General features: G+C 41.2%; 1 protein-coding gene across 6 annotated transcripts; it reads left to right on the top strand.

The window, feature by feature from the left end:
• Nucleotides 1–2,669: 2,669 nt before the first annotated feature.
• Nucleotides 2,670–22,406, top strand: LOC125293211 (C4b-binding protein-like). 6 transcript variants are annotated; one of them, XM_048240969.1, is made up of 16 exons: nt 2,671–2,835; nt 3,158–3,245; nt 8,292–8,483; nt 9,139–9,238; nt 9,719–9,795; nt 10,237–10,416; nt 11,846–12,022; nt 12,852–13,031; nt 13,605–13,787; nt 14,153–14,332; nt 14,902–15,084; nt 16,200–16,382; nt 18,971–19,042; nt 19,281–19,305; nt 20,706–20,829; nt 22,177–22,406. In XM_048240969.1, the coding sequence occupies exons 2-15, from the start codon at nt 3,179–3,181 to the stop codon at nt 20,800–20,802; spliced, it is 1,896 nt and encodes a 631-aa protein (XP_048096926.1). In that variant the 5' UTR covers nt 2,671–2,835; nt 3,158–3,178; the 3' UTR covers nt 20,803–20,829; nt 22,177–22,406. The 6 variants fall into 6 exon arrangements, with proteins under 6 accessions (XP_048096925.1, XP_048096926.1, XP_048096927.1 ...); XM_048240968.1 differs by having other exon boundaries at nt 2,670–3,245; XM_048240970.1 differs by having other exon boundaries at nt 2,671–3,245; nt 18,974–19,042.
• The last annotated feature ends 836 nt before the right edge of the window (nt 22,407–23,242 follow it).

Raw genomic sequence — 23,242 nt, 5'->3', positions numbered from 1 at the left:
CGTTCAATAATTCACGTTCAACAATTCCAGGATACGCGTTTTTCATTGGTTGTTACGTTAAATCTTACCCAGATACAATACAGTAAAAGAGCGTGACAAAAGACTGAAATGAGTGACTGTCAACTTGAGAGCCCTACATGGGTACAACCAGAGCCCGTCTACGGAAAGCCTGGCCACTCCGTATTAAGTCCCATTGTACCGAATTTTGGTTGCAGTTCCACCAGAGTTCCACTGGGGGCGATCGCCATGAGTGCAGAATGAATGGGAGTCAATGGAGCTAGACGGCTACATTTGTCTCCTTCACCTGATTGTCGTTGACAAATCTCAGATTTGATTGTAGTTTGTATAACTTCAACATGGGTTATAGGTCAAAAGTTGAATGAACAAGTACTTATGTCCTTTTGATTTCTTACAGGTTGGGTCGTTGTTGCCCATAACACGCTAGCATTGTGCTAATGAATGACGTGATTGACACGTTTGAAAGGCTTTTTAGAACAATTAAGTGACTTTAAAAAATATAATATTCAACCAAGTGTATTTTCTTTGCCTCCCCTTTCGAATACAATATTCAAATTACTTGAAAAAAATTATATCCCGAGAAAAGTGGATCAGTCCGAGGGGCGGGATAATCAGTTGTCTTTCAAATTCCCTCTGCACGCAATAGGACGCAATAGGATATTTGTTTTCAAGTAGCAGGGAATTCAAGCCAAACCGTTGCAACTCTGCCATCAATCATTATTTAAGCCCACCAAACGACTCTATACACGATTTCAAAGGCCTGATTAAGGCCTAGTCCACACGTACCAAACCGATCTTTTTTTCCTCCGTCTTCCCTGGAACCGTATCAAGAATATTTGCGTCCAAACGGATCCATCTCAATCGTTACTTCATACCCCAGGCCTATAGGTGGCACTGTGTCTTTACAGAAATTCACCAAAACTTGCAAAACTTGGCTTTAAAACCAGACAGAATAGGCTCTGCGAAAATGGCTAGTGCAAGGAAACCAGAATTGTTTGTGTGGACTGATGGTGAACTGTCAACTGTAGCCAACTGTAAAACTAATAAACTTTATTTTACGGTTTGTGAAGGGTGCAGTCCGTCCTTTATTTGGCTAACGCAGGTAGGCCTACTAATCACCTTTACTTTCTTTGGTTGTAGGATAGTCCGTGATTCACATTAGTTTTGGCCTTCACGCGAATTAGGCTACTAAACGCAAGGCTTACCCAAGTTCTAGGCTATTCTGTCGCCACATTTATAATATTGCTATAAAAAAACCGTTAGTAACAGTCAACACTTTTGCCTGCATCAAATCGTGCATTCGCATTCAGTGTGCTACCATCGGCTTAAGCGTGAGTTCTAAAAGCGTCTTTGTATGCTTATATCTGATTTCACTTTCGACTGTGAATGCATGTATATATGTTGTAAGACATGTAAAATAAATAAATGAATGACACTGGCACTACGCACAAATTAATGTAGCCTAAACTTACACGCACTTTCTTAATAACTTAAGTTCTCTCGCGTCACTGACAGTAGCTACAATGCATAAAAAACACGGGAAAAACAGTGTTCAGTCCACCAAGTCATAAGCTATCGGGCTGCGCAGCATCAGTTGTGATATTTATCTTAACAGAGTGTAATCGTAGGTAATGTCATGTATGAAAACTAGTATTGTTAGGCAATACTATAAGTGCAAGTCCAGGGCAGCTGAGGTGTGGCGATGACATCATCGATACGCCAAAAGCAGGATGTCGCGGTTTAAGCTGTCTAAACGAACTCAAAGCGGACTCACGGTTTCAGATTTCTCCACTCTGGGGCCAGGTTTCAGAAAAGTGTGGTTTCGGGCAGTGCGTTTACAGGATTCCCTCGGCCAAGACGAAGCAAAACCTCTGCGTTTAACCTAAAAAGCGTCTCCGTGTGGACAGGCCCTAAGTTTCGATTTCTGGAGCTCACAAGCCAATGGAGAGTTGCTTAGACTAGCCCTGGCAGCTGCCGCTAGGGGCGCGTCTAGATTTCTAGGCTAGCAATTCTCCCCTTATTAGACATTCTCTGGTACAACCTGGGTACAACCAAAGATGGTTGATTACGAAGATACTTCATGAGAGGCCATTTCCTGTCCCTGGAAATTTATGCAAATAGCAAATAAGCAGTACACGCCCCCGCACATTTATGCAGTGATCGGGCTCTCTTTTTAACATTGAGGTCTATGGCAGAATCCAAGAATTTCCCAGAATTTGTCAAAGCCTTATTTTTCTGAGCAATGGATGCACATTTCGGACACGGTATCATGATCTCCAAACCCTCCTCCCTATTTCAGTAGAATGTCGTGATAGTATGACCCTCCAGTCGGGAGAAAATCAACATTAATGAAGGTGTACACCAAGTTTATTTTGTACTCTGGCTTGTCTGGCGTGGAACCGAGGCGTTCAAACGTAAGTCATACGTCAGTGACACGCCCCTGTGCAGGCGGGAACTGTACCAGAGCCCGTCTCTGACTGAACTCCACTTTGCCCTCATAGACATGAACTAGGACGACCCATCTTGCTACGCATTCATTATCTTTGGTACAACTCCATAGACCTCCACCATTCTGCACATATTCGTGAGCGCCCTCACGTGGAACTAGAACGGGAACTGCAACCAGTTCAGAAACCGGAAGTTTCCCCAGGGTTCTGGGTGTGGCTACAGTTGACGCCCTGCGCGAACGGAGGTCAGGTTAGCAAGTGGTCCAATGTTTGTAATAGGATATCGGCAGAAGCCCGTTTTGAAAGATTTCACATGAAAAACATTTAAATATATATTTTTTAAAGATAGAAAGCCACCTTGTATCACAAGGTAACCGGTTAATTAATCTACCAGCTAGCTTCTAGCCAAATAAGCCAGCTATTAGGCTAATGTTACAGCTGTTGTTAGCCAGCTAATGTTAAACATCATCAGATAAACACTGCAAAGTTGATCAGCCATACTTTAACATTCATCAACTACTATAGCTTTTGGTATTGCTAGTTATCACTTTAAAGTCTCTTAAAGCAGTTAGCTCTCAGTAGGTGTTGGTTATAAAGTCAATCAGCCGTGAACTGTCAACTTGCTAGCAGCTAGCTAGCTAGTTGCGATATCGGAAACTAACATCATGAAGGTGGTGATGTTCGCTGCATAGGTTAGGAAAGCGAAGAACGCAATGCAGTTTATCAAGAATATCCTGGGAAGTTTGTGGATTTTGTTACTTCTTCCCTCTGAAATCAAAGGTGAGGATGTTTCCTGCTCTGTAGTATGTTGTCTTTGTGTCTTCTTTCTCTTCAGATTAGTTCTGAAAAATTGCGCGTTGTCTTTGTGATGTTGTTGCTATGCATTTTGTTTATATTGATATGATATATGTTATGTTAGCATGATTATGCATTATTTGTACTTTTAGGCCGTCATGGTTTACACTAGAAATTTATTCCAGGCCCAAAGCTGTAAACCCATGGCATAGACTGTAATTTATAAGGCATTCATGTATACCTGTGTCAACCTAGTGAGTTGACTCAATCGGTCTACGTTTCTGGACATAGTCAGAACCAATTCATCAGTCTATTTCATATATTAATGTCTGCTTTAATGGCTTTTTTTAACCTTCTGTTCAAGTATGCACACATTTTTAACGGTAACGTTAGTGACGTTAAAAAAACATCTGATATGCTTAGGCTACTGGGGTGTGATGACACTTGAAACAAGCTGGAGTATTTCACATAGAAACATGGGTGGGAAGTGTGCCCATTTATTGTTTTCTGTGTGGGTGGACCTGCAAAATTTCCTCTTATATTAAAACAAAAAGTGATGTCATTGTGATTGGGAGTGGTTCTCTTTCCTGTTCTAGTTTCCTGTTTGAGGTCTCTGACAGATATTTGAGATTATTATGACCTCTGCTAGCATAGCGGTCATATAGACATTGTCAAAGTTCTTTTTGGGGGGCCAAGCAGAAAGCACCCATTTTGTTTGTACCTTTTCCTATTATTATGACCGCCGCGCAGCGAAGCCACACAATAAATTAATTTATGTTACTATACACCAACTGGCCTGTAGGTGGCCGGAGACAGTTTTCTGTGAATATCTCGAGAACTGTAGGGCCTAGGAGGTCCACCTTTTTTTTGTATGTTGGTCTTAAGGGGGCATGTCAACCCATCCCATTACCACTTATTTCATGTATAGTGCCACCTAGTTAAAAATTAAAAAGCAAAAAATTAGGTGTTTTCATCTCAATATCTCTGGCTGACAAGGTCAAAACTGCACGAAATTAAAAGTGTAGGATCATTATGACACCCTCTGAATGCATGCCAAGTTTTGTGTACTTTCGTTCATGGGGGGCCTTACAATAAAATAATTTATGTGTACATTTAGTGACGTACACCAACAAGGATTCCCGGGACACTGAAAGACCGGGGTACACAAAACTTGGTGGGCATGTACCCCCACATGGATAGCATGGAACCGTCATTTTTCGTTTTCATCTGCAGCCCCCCCGCTGGACTGGACCCCCCGAAAGGAGGGTAGGGCAGACACAGTTCTCTGTGAATCTTTATGGTATGTTGGTCTCAAGGGCCCACATCAACCTGGCTCATAATCACTCATTTGTGATTTGCCCCCACCCGGTAAAAATGAAAATCAGTAGGATTAAAGAAAGCCAAAATAAATATTCATCATCATCATGGCTGCATTTTTCAGTATTGGCGAAGAAGTAGTCATTTGTCCACTAGATGGCGATCGTTGCAGTGAGGCGTAATTTTGTTGGAAGTTAAAAGTGGGTTGGAAAAACAATGGGCGCTTCATACAAGGACTGTAATTTACATAGCGAACATCTAATAAGGATAGGGCGATGTTCACATGAAGTGTAATTCCCATTTCTTCTTGAAGCGAAATAAATCTGAGGATGTTTATCGGACATGCTTGGTTTTTACTGCAGGTACGTTAATCTTGTAATATCAATAAGGACCTAGGTAATGTTACCGTTAGCGTTGGTTGAGTGATGGAGGCATTTGATTTATTGCATTTGTAGAAAACTATAAATGTGGTTATACCAAGCAAATGTATAGCAGCACTGTTTGTATCTTTCGACTGTCATTTATTGCACGTGCTACAAAATCATTCTGTGCAATGGAAGATTTACCAACGCGTTACACCGGTCTGATACAGTTTGCCTATACATGCGTGAGACTGAGGGCGCCTGTTTATTTTGTTTTAAGTCGTGCAGGGTGTGAGAGGGGAATCGATGTGCTTTGATTACAGCTTGGTAGTTGTAGTCCGTGAAATTAAAAAGCATGTGTGTGTGAAGTATCCAAACAATGACACCTTCATTTCGTTATGGCTGCTTTAGCAAAACACCTTAAGCTACTGTGTAGTGGGTCCCATTTAGAAGTGGCTACTTCATTCGCGCTTTCATTGACTCATGGAGCTGCGTGAATGTTATTACAACTTTTAAGCCCGCGATATGACAGTTTAAGTCCGCTTGATACTGTAAAGTAAGCCATTGGTTTCAAAGGAGATTTTATTTGTGTCGCCAGCATAGCCTATTGACAATTTATGTTGTAAATAGGCCTACCTTATAATCCTACCTGTAGCTTAGGGAAGCTAACAGCTTTCTATTAGGATCTAGTTTGTTAGTTACCGTTTTTTTTGTCATAACTCCCTGATGCATTTTTGCATTTAGAATAGCCAGAGCGCGTGTATATCTCAATCGAAAAATTAAACAATATCGGTGCCTATGGACTAGGCTGGGTGAACCCAGCCTGATCTGCCCGCTATTTATTTTTGATTTCTTAAAAGATTGAGCTTGGTCTGATGAAAGCCAGACTAGCCATGGACCTCAGTTAAACCATGCAAGGGAACATGAATCAGCCTATATTTGCACTAACAATAACGGACAAAAGCTCTTCAACTTTGGCCCGTTAAAATGTGTATGAACAGTCTAGCGGCGCATTTCATCAAGGCCCATTTGGACATGTCAGTTATTTGCACCACTGGTTAGATGTAAAACAGCATTTTCGTTTCAGACTAGGCTACTGTTACTTAATTTGTGCATTAACAATAACGTTTCAGACTACTGTTACTTAATTTGTGCATTGACAATAAAAGTATTACATGAACTAAAGATGACTAAAATCTTATGTAGAAGAAGAAACATTCACAAAAAAAATCCATCCATCCAAAATGACCTTTGTTTTGATAGCTGTTGAAAACGGCATGGAACTGACAGAGATGTTTTTTGTTTAAAAATACATTTAAAAAAATAAAATATATAAATAACATTATGCTGATACCTTTTGCTTTTCCCAAATACAATGTAGCCTACAGGTGTAAGTGACCTTTCATCAATCCAGTTGCAATGGATGCACTGTGATGAACTGCCCTACTTGTGATTGTTTAGAGATTTTAAAGGTTTTATAACAATTCTACATCTTCTTTGGCTATTCTACAATCTATTCACCTTTTCAGCACCAGTAGGGTACTTTCTGTGCAGCTGCACACACACACTCAGGCATGCCAAACAAGCATACACAAAAGTTTCAAGAGTGGGGGATGGAGGTAAAATATGGAGACAAATTGAAGTGTGATTTATTTTCGCGGAACGGATGTACAGGACTGAGCGGCGGTCATATTTTGTACTGCTATGCGGTACATCTAGTTGCCTTTCCTATTACCTTTTCCATTACTTGACTTGGTTCCACTTCACTTTCCAAAACGACAACACAACGGTAGTTCCCACATGGCGAAACACCTAGCGAATTTTGGCCAGCGAAATTTCTCTTTGGGGGCTTGACGGCCAAACTGCTAACCGTTTGACTGCAGTGTCTAGCCAGTGGTGGCAAGCGAACTAATTAGGTAGTTCAAAAGTTTAAGTAATGTACTGAATGAAGATATCCAGGGGTCTTTATGCCTCGACTAAGTTGATGTTGCCTATAAACAATAATTCATGTTCATAGAATCAATCAAGGTCACTAAGACATAATATATTTCATACCTGTGTTGCAGCATGTAGCCTAGCTGCCTGGCTAGGTTTTCAATGTAATCCAATGTCCAAAACATGTTAGCAGTTGGCGTGTCGGCTAGCTAAAAAAAGGTGGAGTGTTTAAACTAACATATACAGTGGTCTATTTAGTGGTGTATGTGCCCCGACTAAGTTTGTGTGGCATATAAACCACAATTCATGTTGATACAAGTCTTTTGACTGTCATCCCATTCTTTTCTGACACACTGACAGGAGCTAATTAGTTAGCCACAACACTAATGCGATGGTTTGCCTATGGAAGATATACAGCAGGGCATATCTGTCTACGATGCATCCTAAACAACGGGCTAGGACATTTATGCTTGCTAGGTTTTAATGCTGTTGACTTGCTCACAGTCCTTGGTGGCCCTAAATCTACACGAAATAAATGTGAGCATCTGAGCTAACGTTCATTCCCAAACACCCAATAGCCTGGGAAAAACCCAGACGTACTTCCAGCAAATTACGACTGAAAAGGGTCTGGTTTCAACCGGGCTAAAACACCTACGTAAATAAGGAAGAGCGTGGTTTAGGCTACAAAGGCTAAAAGTTAAATAAAGTAACTGATCATACTTGTAAAATGTTTTGCTTGCATTAAGAGAGAGTCATTAAGTATAAACTGTTCACAATGTAGTTTGTGGCAATGTGGTTATCACAGAACAAAGGCCTCTTATATTCTTACTATTCTATACTACTTTCTATTTTATACACTCTTTTATTTCTTAAATAATAAAAAAAATAGCCTTTCATTAGGAAACTACATAATTAGCCCTATTCAAATACATATGGCGAGAGGCGAGATGATGCTTAATGGGAGACATTTTTACATTGTGTTTGTTAGAAATGACTATCGACCGATAGATCGGTTATCAGTTTTTGAAAAACTCAAATATCGTACTCGTTTTAAGCCTTCAAAATCCCATATCGGTGAAGCGCTATAGGAGATGGAAGAGGAATTGACACGAAACACACACACAGGCATCCACACACACACACACACAGACACACACACATCCACACAACCAGACACACGCACACACACGCATGCATGCATGCATGCATGCACACACATACACACACATGGAGAGGAGAGGATGTACAGGACTGAGCGTGAAGAGGATGTACAGGACAGAGCGACGGTCATATTTTGTACCGCTATGCCGTACATCTAGTTTCTATTTCTGATGCAATTGAAGTCGCCAAGCATGTGCAACCAGGATAAATATGTTTATCAAATATGAATTCTGTCTCTCCTCTTCATATGTTTTAGGACAATGCACCAAGCCCCCTGCCAGTGACAATGCTGTTGTACACGAAGATTATATATTAAAGGACACTTTTGAAGAGGAGTCTACTATTCGACTTCGGTGCTACCCCGGGTATCAGCCTAGTTCTGGATTATCGAGGCTCACCTGTTCCAGTGGACAGTGGAGCCCAAGCCCAGAGAGTTTCATCTGCCGAAGTAACCTCATATTACAGAAAATGTTTACACTGAACATACAGTATAACACTTGAATGTGTGGAATCGCTGATAAATCCATGATTCTTGGAGTACAGTTAAAAAAAATAAGATTAAAGAAAACGTCGTCATAAACAGCCCTGGCTCCATAAAGTGGAATTAAACAAAGTGGTGTAAGCCTGTCCCTTAATCTATAACAAAACACTGTGCCAGCCTGAAGGGCGGAGTTTCTTGGGGAGCACTGAAGGGATGTGGGAGCTCACTCTCCGTGGTTTCATTCAGCATCACCTACAGCACCTTTAAATGTCATTAAGTATGAACTAAGAGTGTTTATCCTAGGATACTAAAGTAATTTTGATGTGAAAACGTTAAGATTTGGGCATGAGCCTAAACACAGTACATAGTCACAAGGACATTGGTTAATGTATGTGTTGACTGTTTTGGTTTTTGTGATTGCAAATTGCTCCTGTTCATATTTTAAAACAGGAGCTATTTGCAATCACAAAAACCAAGAATTTTAGTTCAAACAAACAAACTGAGCATTTAAGAATTAAGAACTTCTCAATGTTCAGGATTTGGACATCACAGGTAAATGAAATCAAAACTTGTAAGATTTCACCACCACTTTTGTGCTTAAACATCTATTCATATTTTCCAGAAAAGTCCTGTGGCAACCCTGGTGAGGTGACCAATGGGGAGTATCAGTTCCCAGACGGAATTGAATTTGGGGCCGAAATCATAGCTGTCTGCAACATTGGGTCAGTGTTAATGGGTGCCTATGCATGTCTTCAGTGCATTTGAGTCCATCAGTAGTGATTTCAGTTATTTTTCAAAATGTTTGGTTCATCAATACAGCCGCAACCAAATGCTCCTCCTTTGAAGGTCTATTGTTGCTAGGTACTAGAGGTAGGGCTGCAACTAGCGATTATTTTCATAGTTGATAAAATGTCAGAACATGTTGAAAAAATGTCAGTCAATGTTTCCCAAAGCTCAGCTTAGTTTACTGTAATAGAGGAGTAAGTAAAGATGAAAATATTCCAGTTTGAGAAGCTGCAGCTAGAGTATGTATTGTAGGATGTATTTTCCTTAAAAAATTACAAAAACGGTTTAACCGATTACCAGAATAGTTTACGATTTATTTGACAACTAATTGAATAATCGCTAAATTGTTGCAGCCCTACCTAGAAGTGTATTATATTGTATTCTCATCTAATGTGTGAATGCATGCTGTATTTCAGGTTCCAAATAATTGGAAAAAATAAAAGAACTTGCCAGGCAAATGGAGAATGGAATGGCAGAGAGGCCGTTTGTGAAGGTATGAGAACCACACTCCTATTCACTATATATTAATCACGTTATATTAATGGACTCTATGATATGCACCATGGCAGGCAATGTGCACGGAAATTAACACAGACATGGCTGGGTCAACGTACACACATGAGGAAGTTATCAATAATTGAATTCCCTTAAAGTTATTTCAGTGAAACTTCCAAAGAAACGCTGATGACAAACATCCTTCTAAAGTCAACTTCCGCCATAATCCTCTGCGTGGACAACAGTGCTACCAGTGCTACACTTGATTGTGTACTTTATTGATAAATATTGGTATCTCGGCCCGTTCTCACGGTGTGGTATCTGCATCACGGAAACGTCGCACTGGAGATTCAAAATGAGCTCATTTGAAACTACTGCATTAAATTGGTTGCTTTGAAATGCCTGTCCACTGTCTAAACCCTTGTCTCTGTCTTTTCAGCGGTGACGTGTGCACCTCCACCTCCTGTCACCAATGGCCTCCTAAAACTTCCTTCAGAAGAATATTATCATTTTGGCGATGTGGTGCAGTATACGTGTAGCAATGGCTACAGCCTTTTTGGGGAGAACAATGTGCACTGTCTTGTACATGGCAACTGGTCGGAAAAACCTCGTTGCACAAGTATGTTTGACTCATCAATGGGTTTGCTTTTACTTTACTGGGTACCTCATGCCGCCTTAGAAATTACAGGAAAAGTCTGTATCAGATGTTACATGCACTCTGACATCCTTTCATTAGGAAAGCACCGTCAGAGTTGTTGAGCTATTATGACAGGAATAACAGTACAGAAATTCAGCAAGAAGTATCATTTTTACCAGAGGAATTCTCAAATATTATTATGTTTTTGTTATTGTTGCCATACTTGATTTTATACTCCCATGAATTTTACATTGCCAACAGGCAGTGCAATTCAAAGTGAACCTCAGATTTTACCCTCAGATGAGTTACGCTAGATATTATTTTCTTACAATTAATCATGTTCATCCAGCCTGACGGTAGCACTTTTAACTCCAGCTCATTGAATCAGATTAGACCGTTAGCATCTCTACTATACACCAATCCGCCGCAAACTTTATGGGCGCTGCCATCTTGCCTGCTGCCATTACTGCGTGCCTGCGGAGTGTGACGGTGTGACACTTGCCAGTGCCTTCTATTGGCTTTTCAATGAAAGCATCCTGTCAAGAGAATATCAAATAGGAGATCCTGCTCATGAAAAAATGTCAGGTGAAAGGGAACATTGGGTAGATGTCAGGCAGTGGCCAAAACTTACCAATGAAGGTAATTTATTGACAACATAATGTATTAAGACGTGTATTAATTAATGACAACAATAAGCCGAATGCTATCATTAGTAGCTGTGTTGCTAATATCACAAGCTTCAGAAGTTGCAAATAACTATTAGCCACAACCACTTGTAGCAGTTAAATACATGTTCTTACAGGTATTCAGGATTATTTTATTAATCGTATGTATTTCATCCACTTTTAACGCACATCTTGGTCCTCCACTCGACAAGGAACTCTGTGTAATCCGTAAGCCTGTAAACATGGGCACTCAATGTGCAACAAAGGTTTGTGAATTTCACAAACGGTTTAATTCTAGGTCTGAATATTCTTACTGTTGTTAAAACAGCCGACCACACAACACGCTTTTCCTGGCATCACTGGACAGCATACGTACTAAATAAAAATTAAGAAAAAGAAGATGCAGCAGCAAGGCAACGCAGTAATGGCGGCGCTGCTTTACTTCCGTGTTTCACCGGATTTGTGTATAAGCTAACGGTCTAATCTGATTCAATGAGCTGGAGCTAAAAGTGGTATTGCCAGACTCAGAGAACAGCTGGATGAACTGGGGAAAGGTAAAACTCAATTGTTTAACTCAAGGGGAGGTGGAAAACGAGTGTAATTCCCCAAATGGTGGAATATCCCTTTAAGCAATTGTTGGATCAGGGAATACTTTCCTAAAGTGACGTTTATCATTCTTACACCGACTTCATTACTCTCCTGCCCAGTCAAATTGTGTAATACAGATCTGTTTCTATCTCCTACAGAGGTGGACTGCCCGAGGCCAGACATCCCGAATGCCAAACGTATTGAGGGTCATAGTGGGCCTTACACTTTAAGGAACAGAGTCATTTATGAGTGTGTCAAGGGATACAGGATGATGACTCCTAATAACCAGATGGTCTGTTTGGAGGAAGGATGGTCTCATAAACTGACATGTGAAGGTAAAATAGGACTGAAGGCTTACTCTGATTCATACTTGATCAAGGAAATTAATGTCTTGTTTACCTGCCATAAATTCAGTGATCCAAGTGAATTGGAATAAAAAATAAAATGTTCGAATAGTAAAAAGGTAAAATATTATTTGTTACAACAGATAATGGTTGATTATTTTGAAATGCAACCAAAATAGTAATTTTACATATTCACTTTAATGTATAATAAATTAGGTCAGCAAACTGAAGATGCAGAATATGGTGCTGACCATTAAAACCAGATCCGTGTACCTATGACACTGTAAACTATGTTTGCACCACATTTCTGCAAACACAAATAATTTGTTTGATTTTGTAATTTGCTGCATTTGATTGCTGGTATTTTTTTGCCCATATAGTTAAAATATAATGGGTAATATATGAGAATAGTTGATGTTAACCGATCCCAGCCAAAGATCAGGCCTAAAGGCCAACAACTTGCCATGGACTGTCAATCAACTGCGCTGAATGCCCCCAACTTGTCTTGCAGTAGACTGTGGTGTAGCTCAAGTTCTTGTCTGAGCTGAGTCATACATATGTGTTTGGAGTGAGGTGTTGTGCAGTGACTGAAAAGGTTGGTGTTTGTGCCATGTCTGGTTAGAATTCTGTAACTCTTGCTGCATGAGAGCTCAAACATGGTCAGGGATTGAAGGTCCACTCCACACTGTTTGCTTGACCACACACCTGGCCTCTGCAGTCAGGTGATTTGGCTGTGACTCGTACTCTTATTAACTTTGCCTTGTGTGTGTGTGTATTTTCCTGTTTTGATGATGATGCATGCTCCCGTTGTTTCCTGTAGAGGTGGAGTGTCCTCAGCCAGGTGCCTCCAATGCAATCATCATTGCGGGGGCGGGTGGCCCTTATCGATATGGTTCCTTCGTCAGATACGAGTGTCAGATTGGGCACAGACTGGTCGGCAGTTCTCAGTTGGAATGTGGATCTGATGGACAGTGGTCGTCCAACCCTCCCATGTGTGAAGGTCTGAAAGTTCAACCTGTCCATCACATCACTTTTATGCTGGCCCTTGTAGAGTGACAAAAGGGGAACTCAAAGGCAGCAATGTTTTGAAATCCTGTGCACTCTGTCCATTGCCAGTACAGTAGCTCTTGTATCACCTCGTTTTTGTACCACGTTGTTTTTTGAAATTCTGTTTTGTTCACCTCTTCTCTTTTTGTTAATTCTGGGCACTCTGTTCATGCCAGTATGGTAGTTCTTGTGCCACTTTTCTTATGCTGTTGAGAGCTTGTTGTGTTAGATGCTCTTTTGGCATTCACCAACCCATGCTTTTGTCTTGTGCCAGCAAGAACCTTTTGAGCAAATCAGATTCTTGCTACATCTGATATACCCAACTTGCTGAAATTCTTCACCGATCATTTTAACCACGATTTCTTTTTTTTTATGCACCTTTATAGTCAACCATTAGGCCTCTCCAAGCAATTAACTTCACAAGTGCTTTAACACATCTCTCTTTTTCTTTCTCTCTGTCTCTCTCTCTCTTTCTCTTTCACTGTTAACCTGTGGTGATGATGCATATCACTGTTGTTTCCTGTAGAGGTGAAGTGTCCTCTGCCACGGGTCACCAATGCCACCATCACTGAGGGGGCAGGCGGCTCTTATGGGTACGGGACCGTCGTCAGGTACAAGTGCCCGGCTGAGCAGAAACTGGTCGGCAGCCCTCAGTTGAAATGTGAATCTAATGGACAGTGGTCATCCAACCCTCCCGTGTGTCTCAAAGGTCTGAAACTTCAGCAGCATCTGGCTTTCGGTCGTGTGGCTCTTGTTGCTTGTACACAGGCTCATTTTGGTGTCTCTCACAGCACTACAGCTGGAGCACAAAACCATCTGAAATTCTGGGATTTTTATCCTTGTCAGTGTGGCAGCTTTTGTGCCCCTTTAGCATTTCACCTTTTCACATTCTTGCTGCTGGCTGCATCTCATGTACCCAAAAGACTGAAATTTGTCAATGCTATGGCCACTGCTTTTTTTGTTTTTCTACACCTTATTCAAGCACTGCGCCTCATCAGACTATTGACTTCAGTGTTGCATGTGTGTGTGTGTTAACCTGTGGTGATAATGCATGCTAACATTATTTCCTTATAGTGGTGGAGTGTCCTCAGCCAGGTGCCTCCAATGCAATCATCATTGCGGGGGCGGGTGGCCCCTATCGATATGGTTTTTTCGTCAGATACGAGTGTCAGATTGGGCACAGACTGGTCGGCAGTTCTCAGTTGGAATGTGGATCTGATGGACAGTGGTCGTCCAACCCTCCCATGTGTGAAGGTCTGAAAGTTCAACCTGTCCATCACATCACTTTTATGCTGGCCCTTGTAGAGTGACAAAAGGGGAACTCAAAGGCAGCAATGTTTTTGAAATCCTGTGCACTCTGTCCGTGCCAGTACAGTAGCTCTTGTATCACCTCGTTTTTGTGCCACGTTGTTTTTGAAATTCTGTTTTTGTTCACCTCTTCTCTTTTTGTTAATTCTGGGCACTCTGTTCATGCCAGTATGGTAGTTCTTGTGCCACTTTTCTTATGCTGTTGAGAGCTTGTTGTGTTAGATGCTCTTTTGGCATTCACCAACCCATGCTTTTGTCTTGTGCCAGCAAGAACCTTTTGAGCAAATCAGATTCTTGCTACATCTGATATACCCAACTTGCTGAAATTCTTCACCGTCATTTTAACACGATTTCTTTTTTTATGCACCTTTATAGTCAACCATTAGGCCTCTCCAAGCAATTAACTTCACAAGTGCTTTAACACATCTCTCTTTTTCTTTCTCTCTGTCTCTCTCTCTCTTTCTCTCTCACTGTTAACCTGTGGTGATGATGCATATCACTGTTGTTTCCTGTAGAGGTGAAGTGTCCTCAGCCACGGGTCACCAATGCCACCATCACTGAGGGGGCAGGCGGCTCTTATGGGTACGGGACCGTCGTCAGGTACAAGTGCCCGGCTGAGCAGAAACTGGTCGGCAGCCCTCAGTTGAAATGTGAATCTAATGGACAGTGGTCATCCAACCCTCCCGTGTGTCTCAAAGGTCTGAAACTTCAGCAGCATCTGGCTTTCGGTCGTGGTGGCTCTTGTTGCTTGTACACAGGCTCATTTTGGTGTCTCACAGCACTACAGCTGGAGCACAAAACCATCTGAAATTCTGGGATTTTTATCCTTGTCAGTGTGGCAGCTTTTGTGCCCCTTTAGCATTTCACCTTTTCACATTCTTGCTGCTGGCTGCATCTCATGTACCCAAAAGACTGAAATTTGTCAATGCTATGGCCACTGCTTTTTTTGTTTTTCTACACCTTATTCAAGCACTGCGCCTCATCAGACTATTGACTTCAGTGTTGCATGTGTGTGTGTGTTAACCTGTGGTGATAATGCATGCTAACATTATTTCCTTATAGTGGTGGAGTGTCCTCAGCCAGGTGCCTCCAATGCAATCATCATTGCAGGGGCGGGTGGCCCCTATCGATATGGTTTTTCACAGATAACGAAGTGTCAGATTGGGCACAGACTGGTCGGCAGTTCTCAGTTGGAATGTGGATCTGATGGACAGTGGTCGTCCAACCCTCCCATGTGTGAAGGTCTGAAAGTTCAACCTGTCCATCACGTCACTTTTATGCTGGCCCTTGTAGAGTGACAAAAGGGGAACTCAAAGGCAGCAATGTTTTTGAAATCCTGTGCACTCTGTCCGTGCCAGTACAGTAGCTCTTGTATCACCTCGTTTTTGTGCCACGTTGTTTTGAAATTCTGTTTTGTTCACCTCTTCTCTTTTTGTTAATTCTGGGCACTCTGTTCATGCCAGTATGGTAGTTCTTGTGCCACTTTTCTTATGCTGTTGAGAGCTTGTTGTGTTAGATGCTCTTTTGGCATTCACCAACCCATGCTTTTGTCTTGTGCCAGCAAGAACCTTTTGAGCAAATCAGATTCTTGCTACATCTGATATACCCAACTTGCTGAAATTCTTCACCGTCATTTTAACACGATTTCTTTTCTTATGCACCTTTATAGTCAACCATTAGGCCTCTCCAAGCAATTAACTTCACAAGTGCTTTAACACATCTCTCTCTCTTTCTTTCTCTCTCTCTCTCTCTCTCTTTTTCTCTCTCACTGTTAACCTGTGGTGATGATGCATATCACTGTTGTTTCCTGTAGAGGTGAAGTGTCCTCAGCCACGTGTCACCAATGCCACCATCTCTGAGGGGGCAGGCGGCTCTTATGGGTACGGGACCGTCGTCGGGTACAAGTGCCCGGCTGAGCAGAAACTGGTCGGCAGCCCTCAGTTGAAATGTGAATCTAATGGACAGTGGTCATCCAACCCTCCCGTGTGTCTCATAGGTCAGGTTTGACATTTTGTCTGTCTATATTGAAAAGACTATTAATTATTTGTCTGCTCTATGCCTTTTCTGCTCTATGCTCTTGCCTCTCCCAGCATTATTCATTAAGCAGGGGTGTAAGTGCCAGTGCATGGGGACAGTGGAGGGATCGCTTTTTATGTCTCCCCACCAACTTTTTTTTTCTCTTTTTTTTTTTTTTTTTTTTTTTTTTTTTTTTTAAAAAAGGCCATGTCATGTCATTAATGGTGTTTTAGCCTTTCCATCCTGTCAACTTGGAGATGGTTCACTACTCTGTCCCTCATAGGGCCACAGAAGTAAAGCCCAAAGGCTGGAATTCTGTGCCCTTGGCTAGTGTGGCAGCGTTTGTGCCACTTTTCCTGTGCTGTTAGTGCTTGATGTGCACAAAAGCATTTTACCAATTATATATATATACCTACTGCTTTTGTGCCAGGAATAACCTATTGAGCAAATTCTTGCTGCATTCTGCATAGCTAAATGGCTGGAGTTCTTCACTGTTATTGGTAGTACCATGACGTCATGTTGTGTCTGTCCATATTTGTGATGGGTAAACTAAAATATGAATAGTGTTGCCACACTTAAAAAGTAATCTGAGGCCCCAGCAACTGGTAACTCAGCAACTCAGTAAACCCCCCGAAAGGAGGGTAGGGCAGACACAGTTTTCTGTGAATATCTTAGGGCCTAGGATGACCAATTTTTTCCGTATGTTTGCCTCCAGGGGTCATGTTAACCCATTCCATGTGCACACATGTGCACAAACAGATACACACGCACACACATACATTCACAGTAATCATACATATGACACATACTCACACAGTAGACATATGTACGCATGCATGCACATGCACAAACACGCAGGCAAACACACAAGCACGCACACACACACACATACACACACCCACACACATAAACATAAACATGTACACGCACACATGCACACAATTCAAGAATTTCTCAGAATTATGAACAGGCAAGATGGAGGTGGGCTTGTATAAAATGAATTTTACATGTGAAATCTATGAACTAATCATGTTTTGGTACTTGTTGTCTAGCAGATACCAGTGAAAATTGAGTGTGGATAATGCAATTTAGTGAGACAGTTAGAATCATATAGGCCTTTCAACGTGATTTATTTTTGTGGAAAAAATGTGCTGGACTGGGCAGTGGTCATATTTTGTACCGCTCTGCCAAAAAAAAATGGTCATCCTAGGCCCTACAGTTCTCAAGATATTCACAGAGAACTGTGTCTGCCCTACCCTCCTTTCGGGGGGTCCAGTCCAGCGGGGGGGCTACAGATCAAAACGAAAAACGACGGTTCCATGCTATCCATGTGGGGTTACATGCCCACCAAGTTTTGTTTACCCCAGTCTTTCAGTGTCCCGGGAATCCTTGTTGGTGTACGTCACTAAATGTACACATAAATTATTTTAATGTAAGGCCCCCATGAACGATAGTACACAAAACTTCGCATGCATTCGGAGGGTGTCATAATGATCCTACACTTTTAATTTCGTGCAGTTTTGACCATGTCAGCCAGAGATATTGTGATGAAAACACCTAATTTTTTGTTTTTTAATTTTTAACTAGGTGGCGCTATACATGAAATAAGTGGTAATGGGATGGGTTGACATGCCCCTTTTAAGACCAACATACATAAAAAGGTGGACCTCCTAGGCCCTACGGTTCTCGAGATATTCACAGAAAACTGTCTCCGGCCACCTACAGGCCAGTTGGTGTATAGCAACATAAATGAATTTATTGTGTGGCCCCCCATGAACGGAATTCCACGAAACTTGGCGTGCATACAGAGGGTGCATACAGTCATAATGATCCTACACTTCCAATTTCGTGCAGTTTTGTTAGGTCACAGATACCTGCGATTACAACACCTCATTTTTACTTTTTTGTGTTTAACTAGGTGGCGCTATACACATATTTATTGATAGAGGGTCTTTATTGGTAGAAGGCTTTCTATTTATTGGTAGAAGGCTTTGTTGCCCATATCTGCAGCTGTGATTGGCTGAGCTGTGTCTTGATGAACATGTGATGGACTGCTTTATTGGCTGGCTGGGGCATCACTTATGAGAGTGTACAGGTCAGCGACAAAGAGCTGTGTGTGAGATAAATATGTGCCATATCTGAATCCCCTGCTTCCTGTTAGGCCTCCCCTGGTGGTGTGCTGCATGTTTGCTCTGAATTTAAGGTACCCTAGGTGTAGTTAGACTCAAGCTTTTCAAGGGGTTATAGTGAGTGTTTCCAGAGAACATGGCCAATCCTGTTTTGGACCACTAATCAGTGTTGGTTAAAACAGATATGGTTCTGTTTTGAAATGCAACTCCAACAACAGTATGGCTGATGTTAATGAGTCCTGAATTTCAAATATTATATTCTCACTTCATTATAATTGTAATACAGGACATCATGTTTTGGGGAATGAGGATTTGTCTGTGAACAAGCTGTTCCTAGTGGATGCTGCCTCTGTAGTGCAAGGACGTGGGAGCATATAATTGGTTCTTTTGGGGTGGGGGGGGTCTTCTCTCACTAACTGTGTTTCTCTCTTTCAACCAGCAGAATCAACCCCACCGCCATTCTCAAACCTAATAGCATTTGTGTTACTTCCAGCGCTTTTTTTTGTTGCCGGTAGGTACACTTGCATTGATGGCTCTGTTCCATAAGCTGCACATGACCTCACCTCTAGCTCTGTCCCACCATATGTTTGTTTACGTTTTGTGATGGCACCTGCTGTCACTTAAACCACAACCACACTTAAACCTTCCTTGTGTGTTTTTGCCTTTTAATTGAGTAAATTGAGTGAATAAATATGAAAAAGTGATAACTTGAAATACCCCGATTCTGATTCTGTTTCTTTTCTTCTCAGGTGGCCTCATCTGGATCTTCATCAGGTAAGATCCCACTTGGTCCGTAATCTCATCCTGCTTTCTCTGTCTGCCTGACTGTCCCAGATGATTGTGTGGCCTTTTGTCCGTTGAGTTCAGGGTTCATGTATAACTTAAACTATTTCTTTACCAATCAGTTTTGATGTCTTCTTGCTCCATTCTGTCTAGCTCAGGGGTTAAAGTGGGCCAGAACGGGGCGGAATGCAGTTCCAGCACCTCAGATAAATTAATAAATAAAGATAATTTTTTGCATGCAAATTGCAGCCTGGCTCTCCTTCAGGATCACGGTGTTCAACAAATCAAAATAATCTAAATAATATCGCCCCCTGGCCTTCACAAACATGCACTACACATACAGTACCCTACACATGCCCTCACCCTTCCTGACGTTATGTTATCATGATGCTCCTCTTGGATTTTAACACATCTATGCCGGTTCACGCATTTACAGTTCTGTTCTAGCCACAGTAAGTGGAGATTAAGTCGAAGTAACATTAAAATTCCACAAGTTAAACAGAACAAATACAACTAAAAGAAACAAGACTCTAGTATGGCAGTATGACTCTAGCTGCTCATCTGCTGGTCAATGATGAACGTTAGGTTTACTGCAAGGTAGCTCGCTAGCACTCCAGCTTGTCTATATTAACAGAGAAAAAATATTGTCCATGAATGCTTGTTTCCTAATTGGAAAACATGTTGGTAATGTTAATAACTTCATTCTTAAAGATGGAGGAGGGTGAACATTTTTATTCTTTAATGGTAAGGATTGGTCAGGAAAATGTAGTCTAAACAGAACAGAAAGAACCCCACCCACCCCCACCCCCGAGGACATACACACACACCATAAACCAAAACGGTAAACCAAATCGAGGCTATAGGATACACAAACCATAACACTATCTTGTCCCAAAAAGTATTGGTACACCACGATACTCAATATAATGTCCCACGGGTATTCATTTTTCCCCGTTACACCGACACATTTGAGGGTTCCCCCACCTTCCAAATCCCACTTTAACCACTGCTCCATCTGTCTTTCAGTTTGTCTCTCTCCACTTCACTCTTTAGATCTTTTCTTTACCATTTCACAGGTTTCTCGGCCAATTATACTTCCGTGTACAAGTAATTTGGTCTCTGCATTTATCCCATCCGTGAATTAGTGAACACACAGGGAGGTGGAGCACACACTAACCCGGAGCAGTGAGCTGCCTTGCTACAGCGGCGCTCGGGGAGCAGTGATGGGTTAGGTGCCTTGCTCAAGGGCACTTCAGCCTTTCCTACTGCTTGGAGATTGAACCGGCAACCCTCCGGTTACAAGCCCGAACCCCTAACCATTAGGCCACGACTTGGGTGTGGGTCCTTGGGCCTGTCCTGTCATTGTCTTGTCATTGTCTTTGGGATTACAGGTATAAGAAGAAAAAGAAGAACAGGAGCTCCCCTACACCGTCCCATTCAGAAAGCGTACAGCTAAAGTCACTGAATACCCCAGAAAACGGTGTCTAGTCAGACAGTGGGACTACTCCGACACCAGTGAGTAAACACAAAGTGACTTACAGAATATAAACACTACATTAGCTGAAAATAGTACTTTCAAATACAGTTGAAAAGCTTACATAACTGTAAGCATAATAACAGCAATATAAATAATTATAACAATATCAAATATTAACAATGAAAATAATTTGTTTTCATATTAACAAACACTATTACCTCATTGAATGCCAAGCTGTTTTCGGGAGCTTTGTCCTAGAGTGCCAGCAATCTAGACCATTGTTGATGATTTTTGTACAGCCACAGCATATTCTGTGTTATAGCTATGAACACATACAATGGCTCGTTTAAAAGGTGAGACTTTAAGCTCTCGGTGTGTGCAAACCGTGTATTTCTACACGCCTCTGTTCCTGAGAAATCCCAAGCTAAACAGTGGCTAGTTTTCATCAAAATCGCTGTTTTTTTCTAGAAATGGAGATATAACGTCTTTCATGAAATATGTAGTGTTGCCTGTTACTTACTTGTGTAAACTTTCCGGGAAGTGATCAGCGAGACCTGGCGAGACTGCCACCTAGTAATAGACCCACGAAAATGGCCTGGTTTTGACCTGACGTGCATGCGTCACTGATTCGACCCAAAGCGGCAACCGAGTTATGATAAAATGTCCAGATAAAATGTCCAGATTGTGCGTTTTCATGAGCTTTTGATCGTCATATATTTCATTTCCATTAATCACAGAGTTCCCAAAATCACATATAAGGTGTGTCTAGTTTCGTAATTTAAAAAAAAAAGAAGCTAAAAACTTAATATTACGTTTTTGGCATTCAACGCATGGGAAGGAAAAGGCACTCAATGAGTTAACATGCAAGTCATAACTCTGTAAGAGAATTAATTAAGTGCAATGTGAACAGAGTCTTTAAACACTTCTTGAAAGTCCCAGAACTATTTCAGTTTCTATCACTATTATTAAATTGGTTGTGTGAATCAAACCTAGTGAAAGGTGCAATGTTTGGAAGCTCCTTGCTGTGAACCACAGTGATTCATTTTACAGTGAAGATGTAAAGTTATTACTGAAAATTAGACCACATTTCAGAGAAAATCCAAACTGTGGTGACACATGATGTACAGTACGTAGCCCTGCTGCTGTGCTTTGCTGTGAGTTTGTATATAGTAAGGAATCATCTCAGATTTGTTGTACTGAACGTAACTCTAAAACAGTTAATGTCACCTCAGTAATTACAATTTTGTTTTCACACACAGACAAGAGAAGAAATGCACTAACATGACATCTAACAACCTTTTAGGCTAAAGAGATGTGTGCGCTCTTGATCTGGCTTGATGGCTAAAAATATGTGTGTGTGTGTGTGTGTCTGTTTTCTTTTCCAGCTCAAAACATGATTCTTGATCCCGGCCTGCAGCATGTTACTGCATAGAGCGTGTGTGTGTCTGTCTGTCTGTCTGTGTGTGTGTGGTTGCTGCATCCCTCCTGTTCCATGGAAAAAGCAAGAGGAACTGCCTTAATTCAGAAGGTCAATTTGTAGAATTAAAAACTTTTTGTAACCAGAGCTTGTGGACACATTGCTTTAAGCACTTTGATGACCTACTGCACGTGATTTGAACAACAAATACTTACAAGACTCTTTAGCTGGTAGCTTCTCGACACAGACATTCCTGCCTTTTGAAAACCTGAGGTGTATACTACAAAGCAAGGTTACTGGCTTACCCAGGTAACTTCAGGAGTAACCACTGATGTCCAAACAACACATCACAACAACACATCACTTTAGAAACAATAGCTGCTCATCACAGCAGTGTTTTTTTTAGAGATCAGCGGTTACTAGTACCAACGTTACCCAGGTTGACCAGTTACCATGCTTCATAGTACAGCCCTCTGAACTTCTGTTTGTTGTTAAATTTGTTGACGCCACTGAGGTTAATGAAAGCCTCCCTTATAATATATATATATATATATATATATATATATATATATATATATATATATATATATATATATATATATATATATATATATATATATATGTCTTATCAAATTCTGCTCAGCTAAAGTGCCTGGTAGTGTAGCACTATCCTCTTTCCTGATATGAGGGAATGTTGAGCCATACACTGGACTGTTTATCATGAAATGGTGTGCCTTTTATGTGTTCACACTGAACCTCAAGTGGAAACTAGTGAATGTATATCACCCCCGAATATGATTCATCTATTTATATGTCAGAATTTTAAGTTTGGGTTTTTTGTTCAATTGCCAAATAATGTATTGTCTTGCCTATATGATTTAAAAGACATTGTTCTTCTTCAAACTTAATGTGCATTTGGAGTTATCTGGAATTAAATGAAGTAATAATGGGGGTGTGTTTGCCTACAAAGCAAGTTGTCCAATCTCTTTTCCAGTTCTTAAGTCACCATGCTGTGTGCGCTTGTTGCACTGAGT

This window comes from Alosa alosa, chromosome 4, assembly GCF_017589495.1.
Source record: "Alosa alosa isolate M-15738 ecotype Scorff River chromosome 4, AALO_Geno_1.1, whole genome shotgun sequence".
Taxonomy (NCBI): Eukaryota; Metazoa; Chordata; class Actinopteri; order Clupeiformes; family Clupeidae; genus Alosa; species Alosa alosa.
The sequence above is the reverse complement of the archived record's forward strand: the minus strand, read 5'-3'. Positions and strand labels throughout refer to the sequence as shown.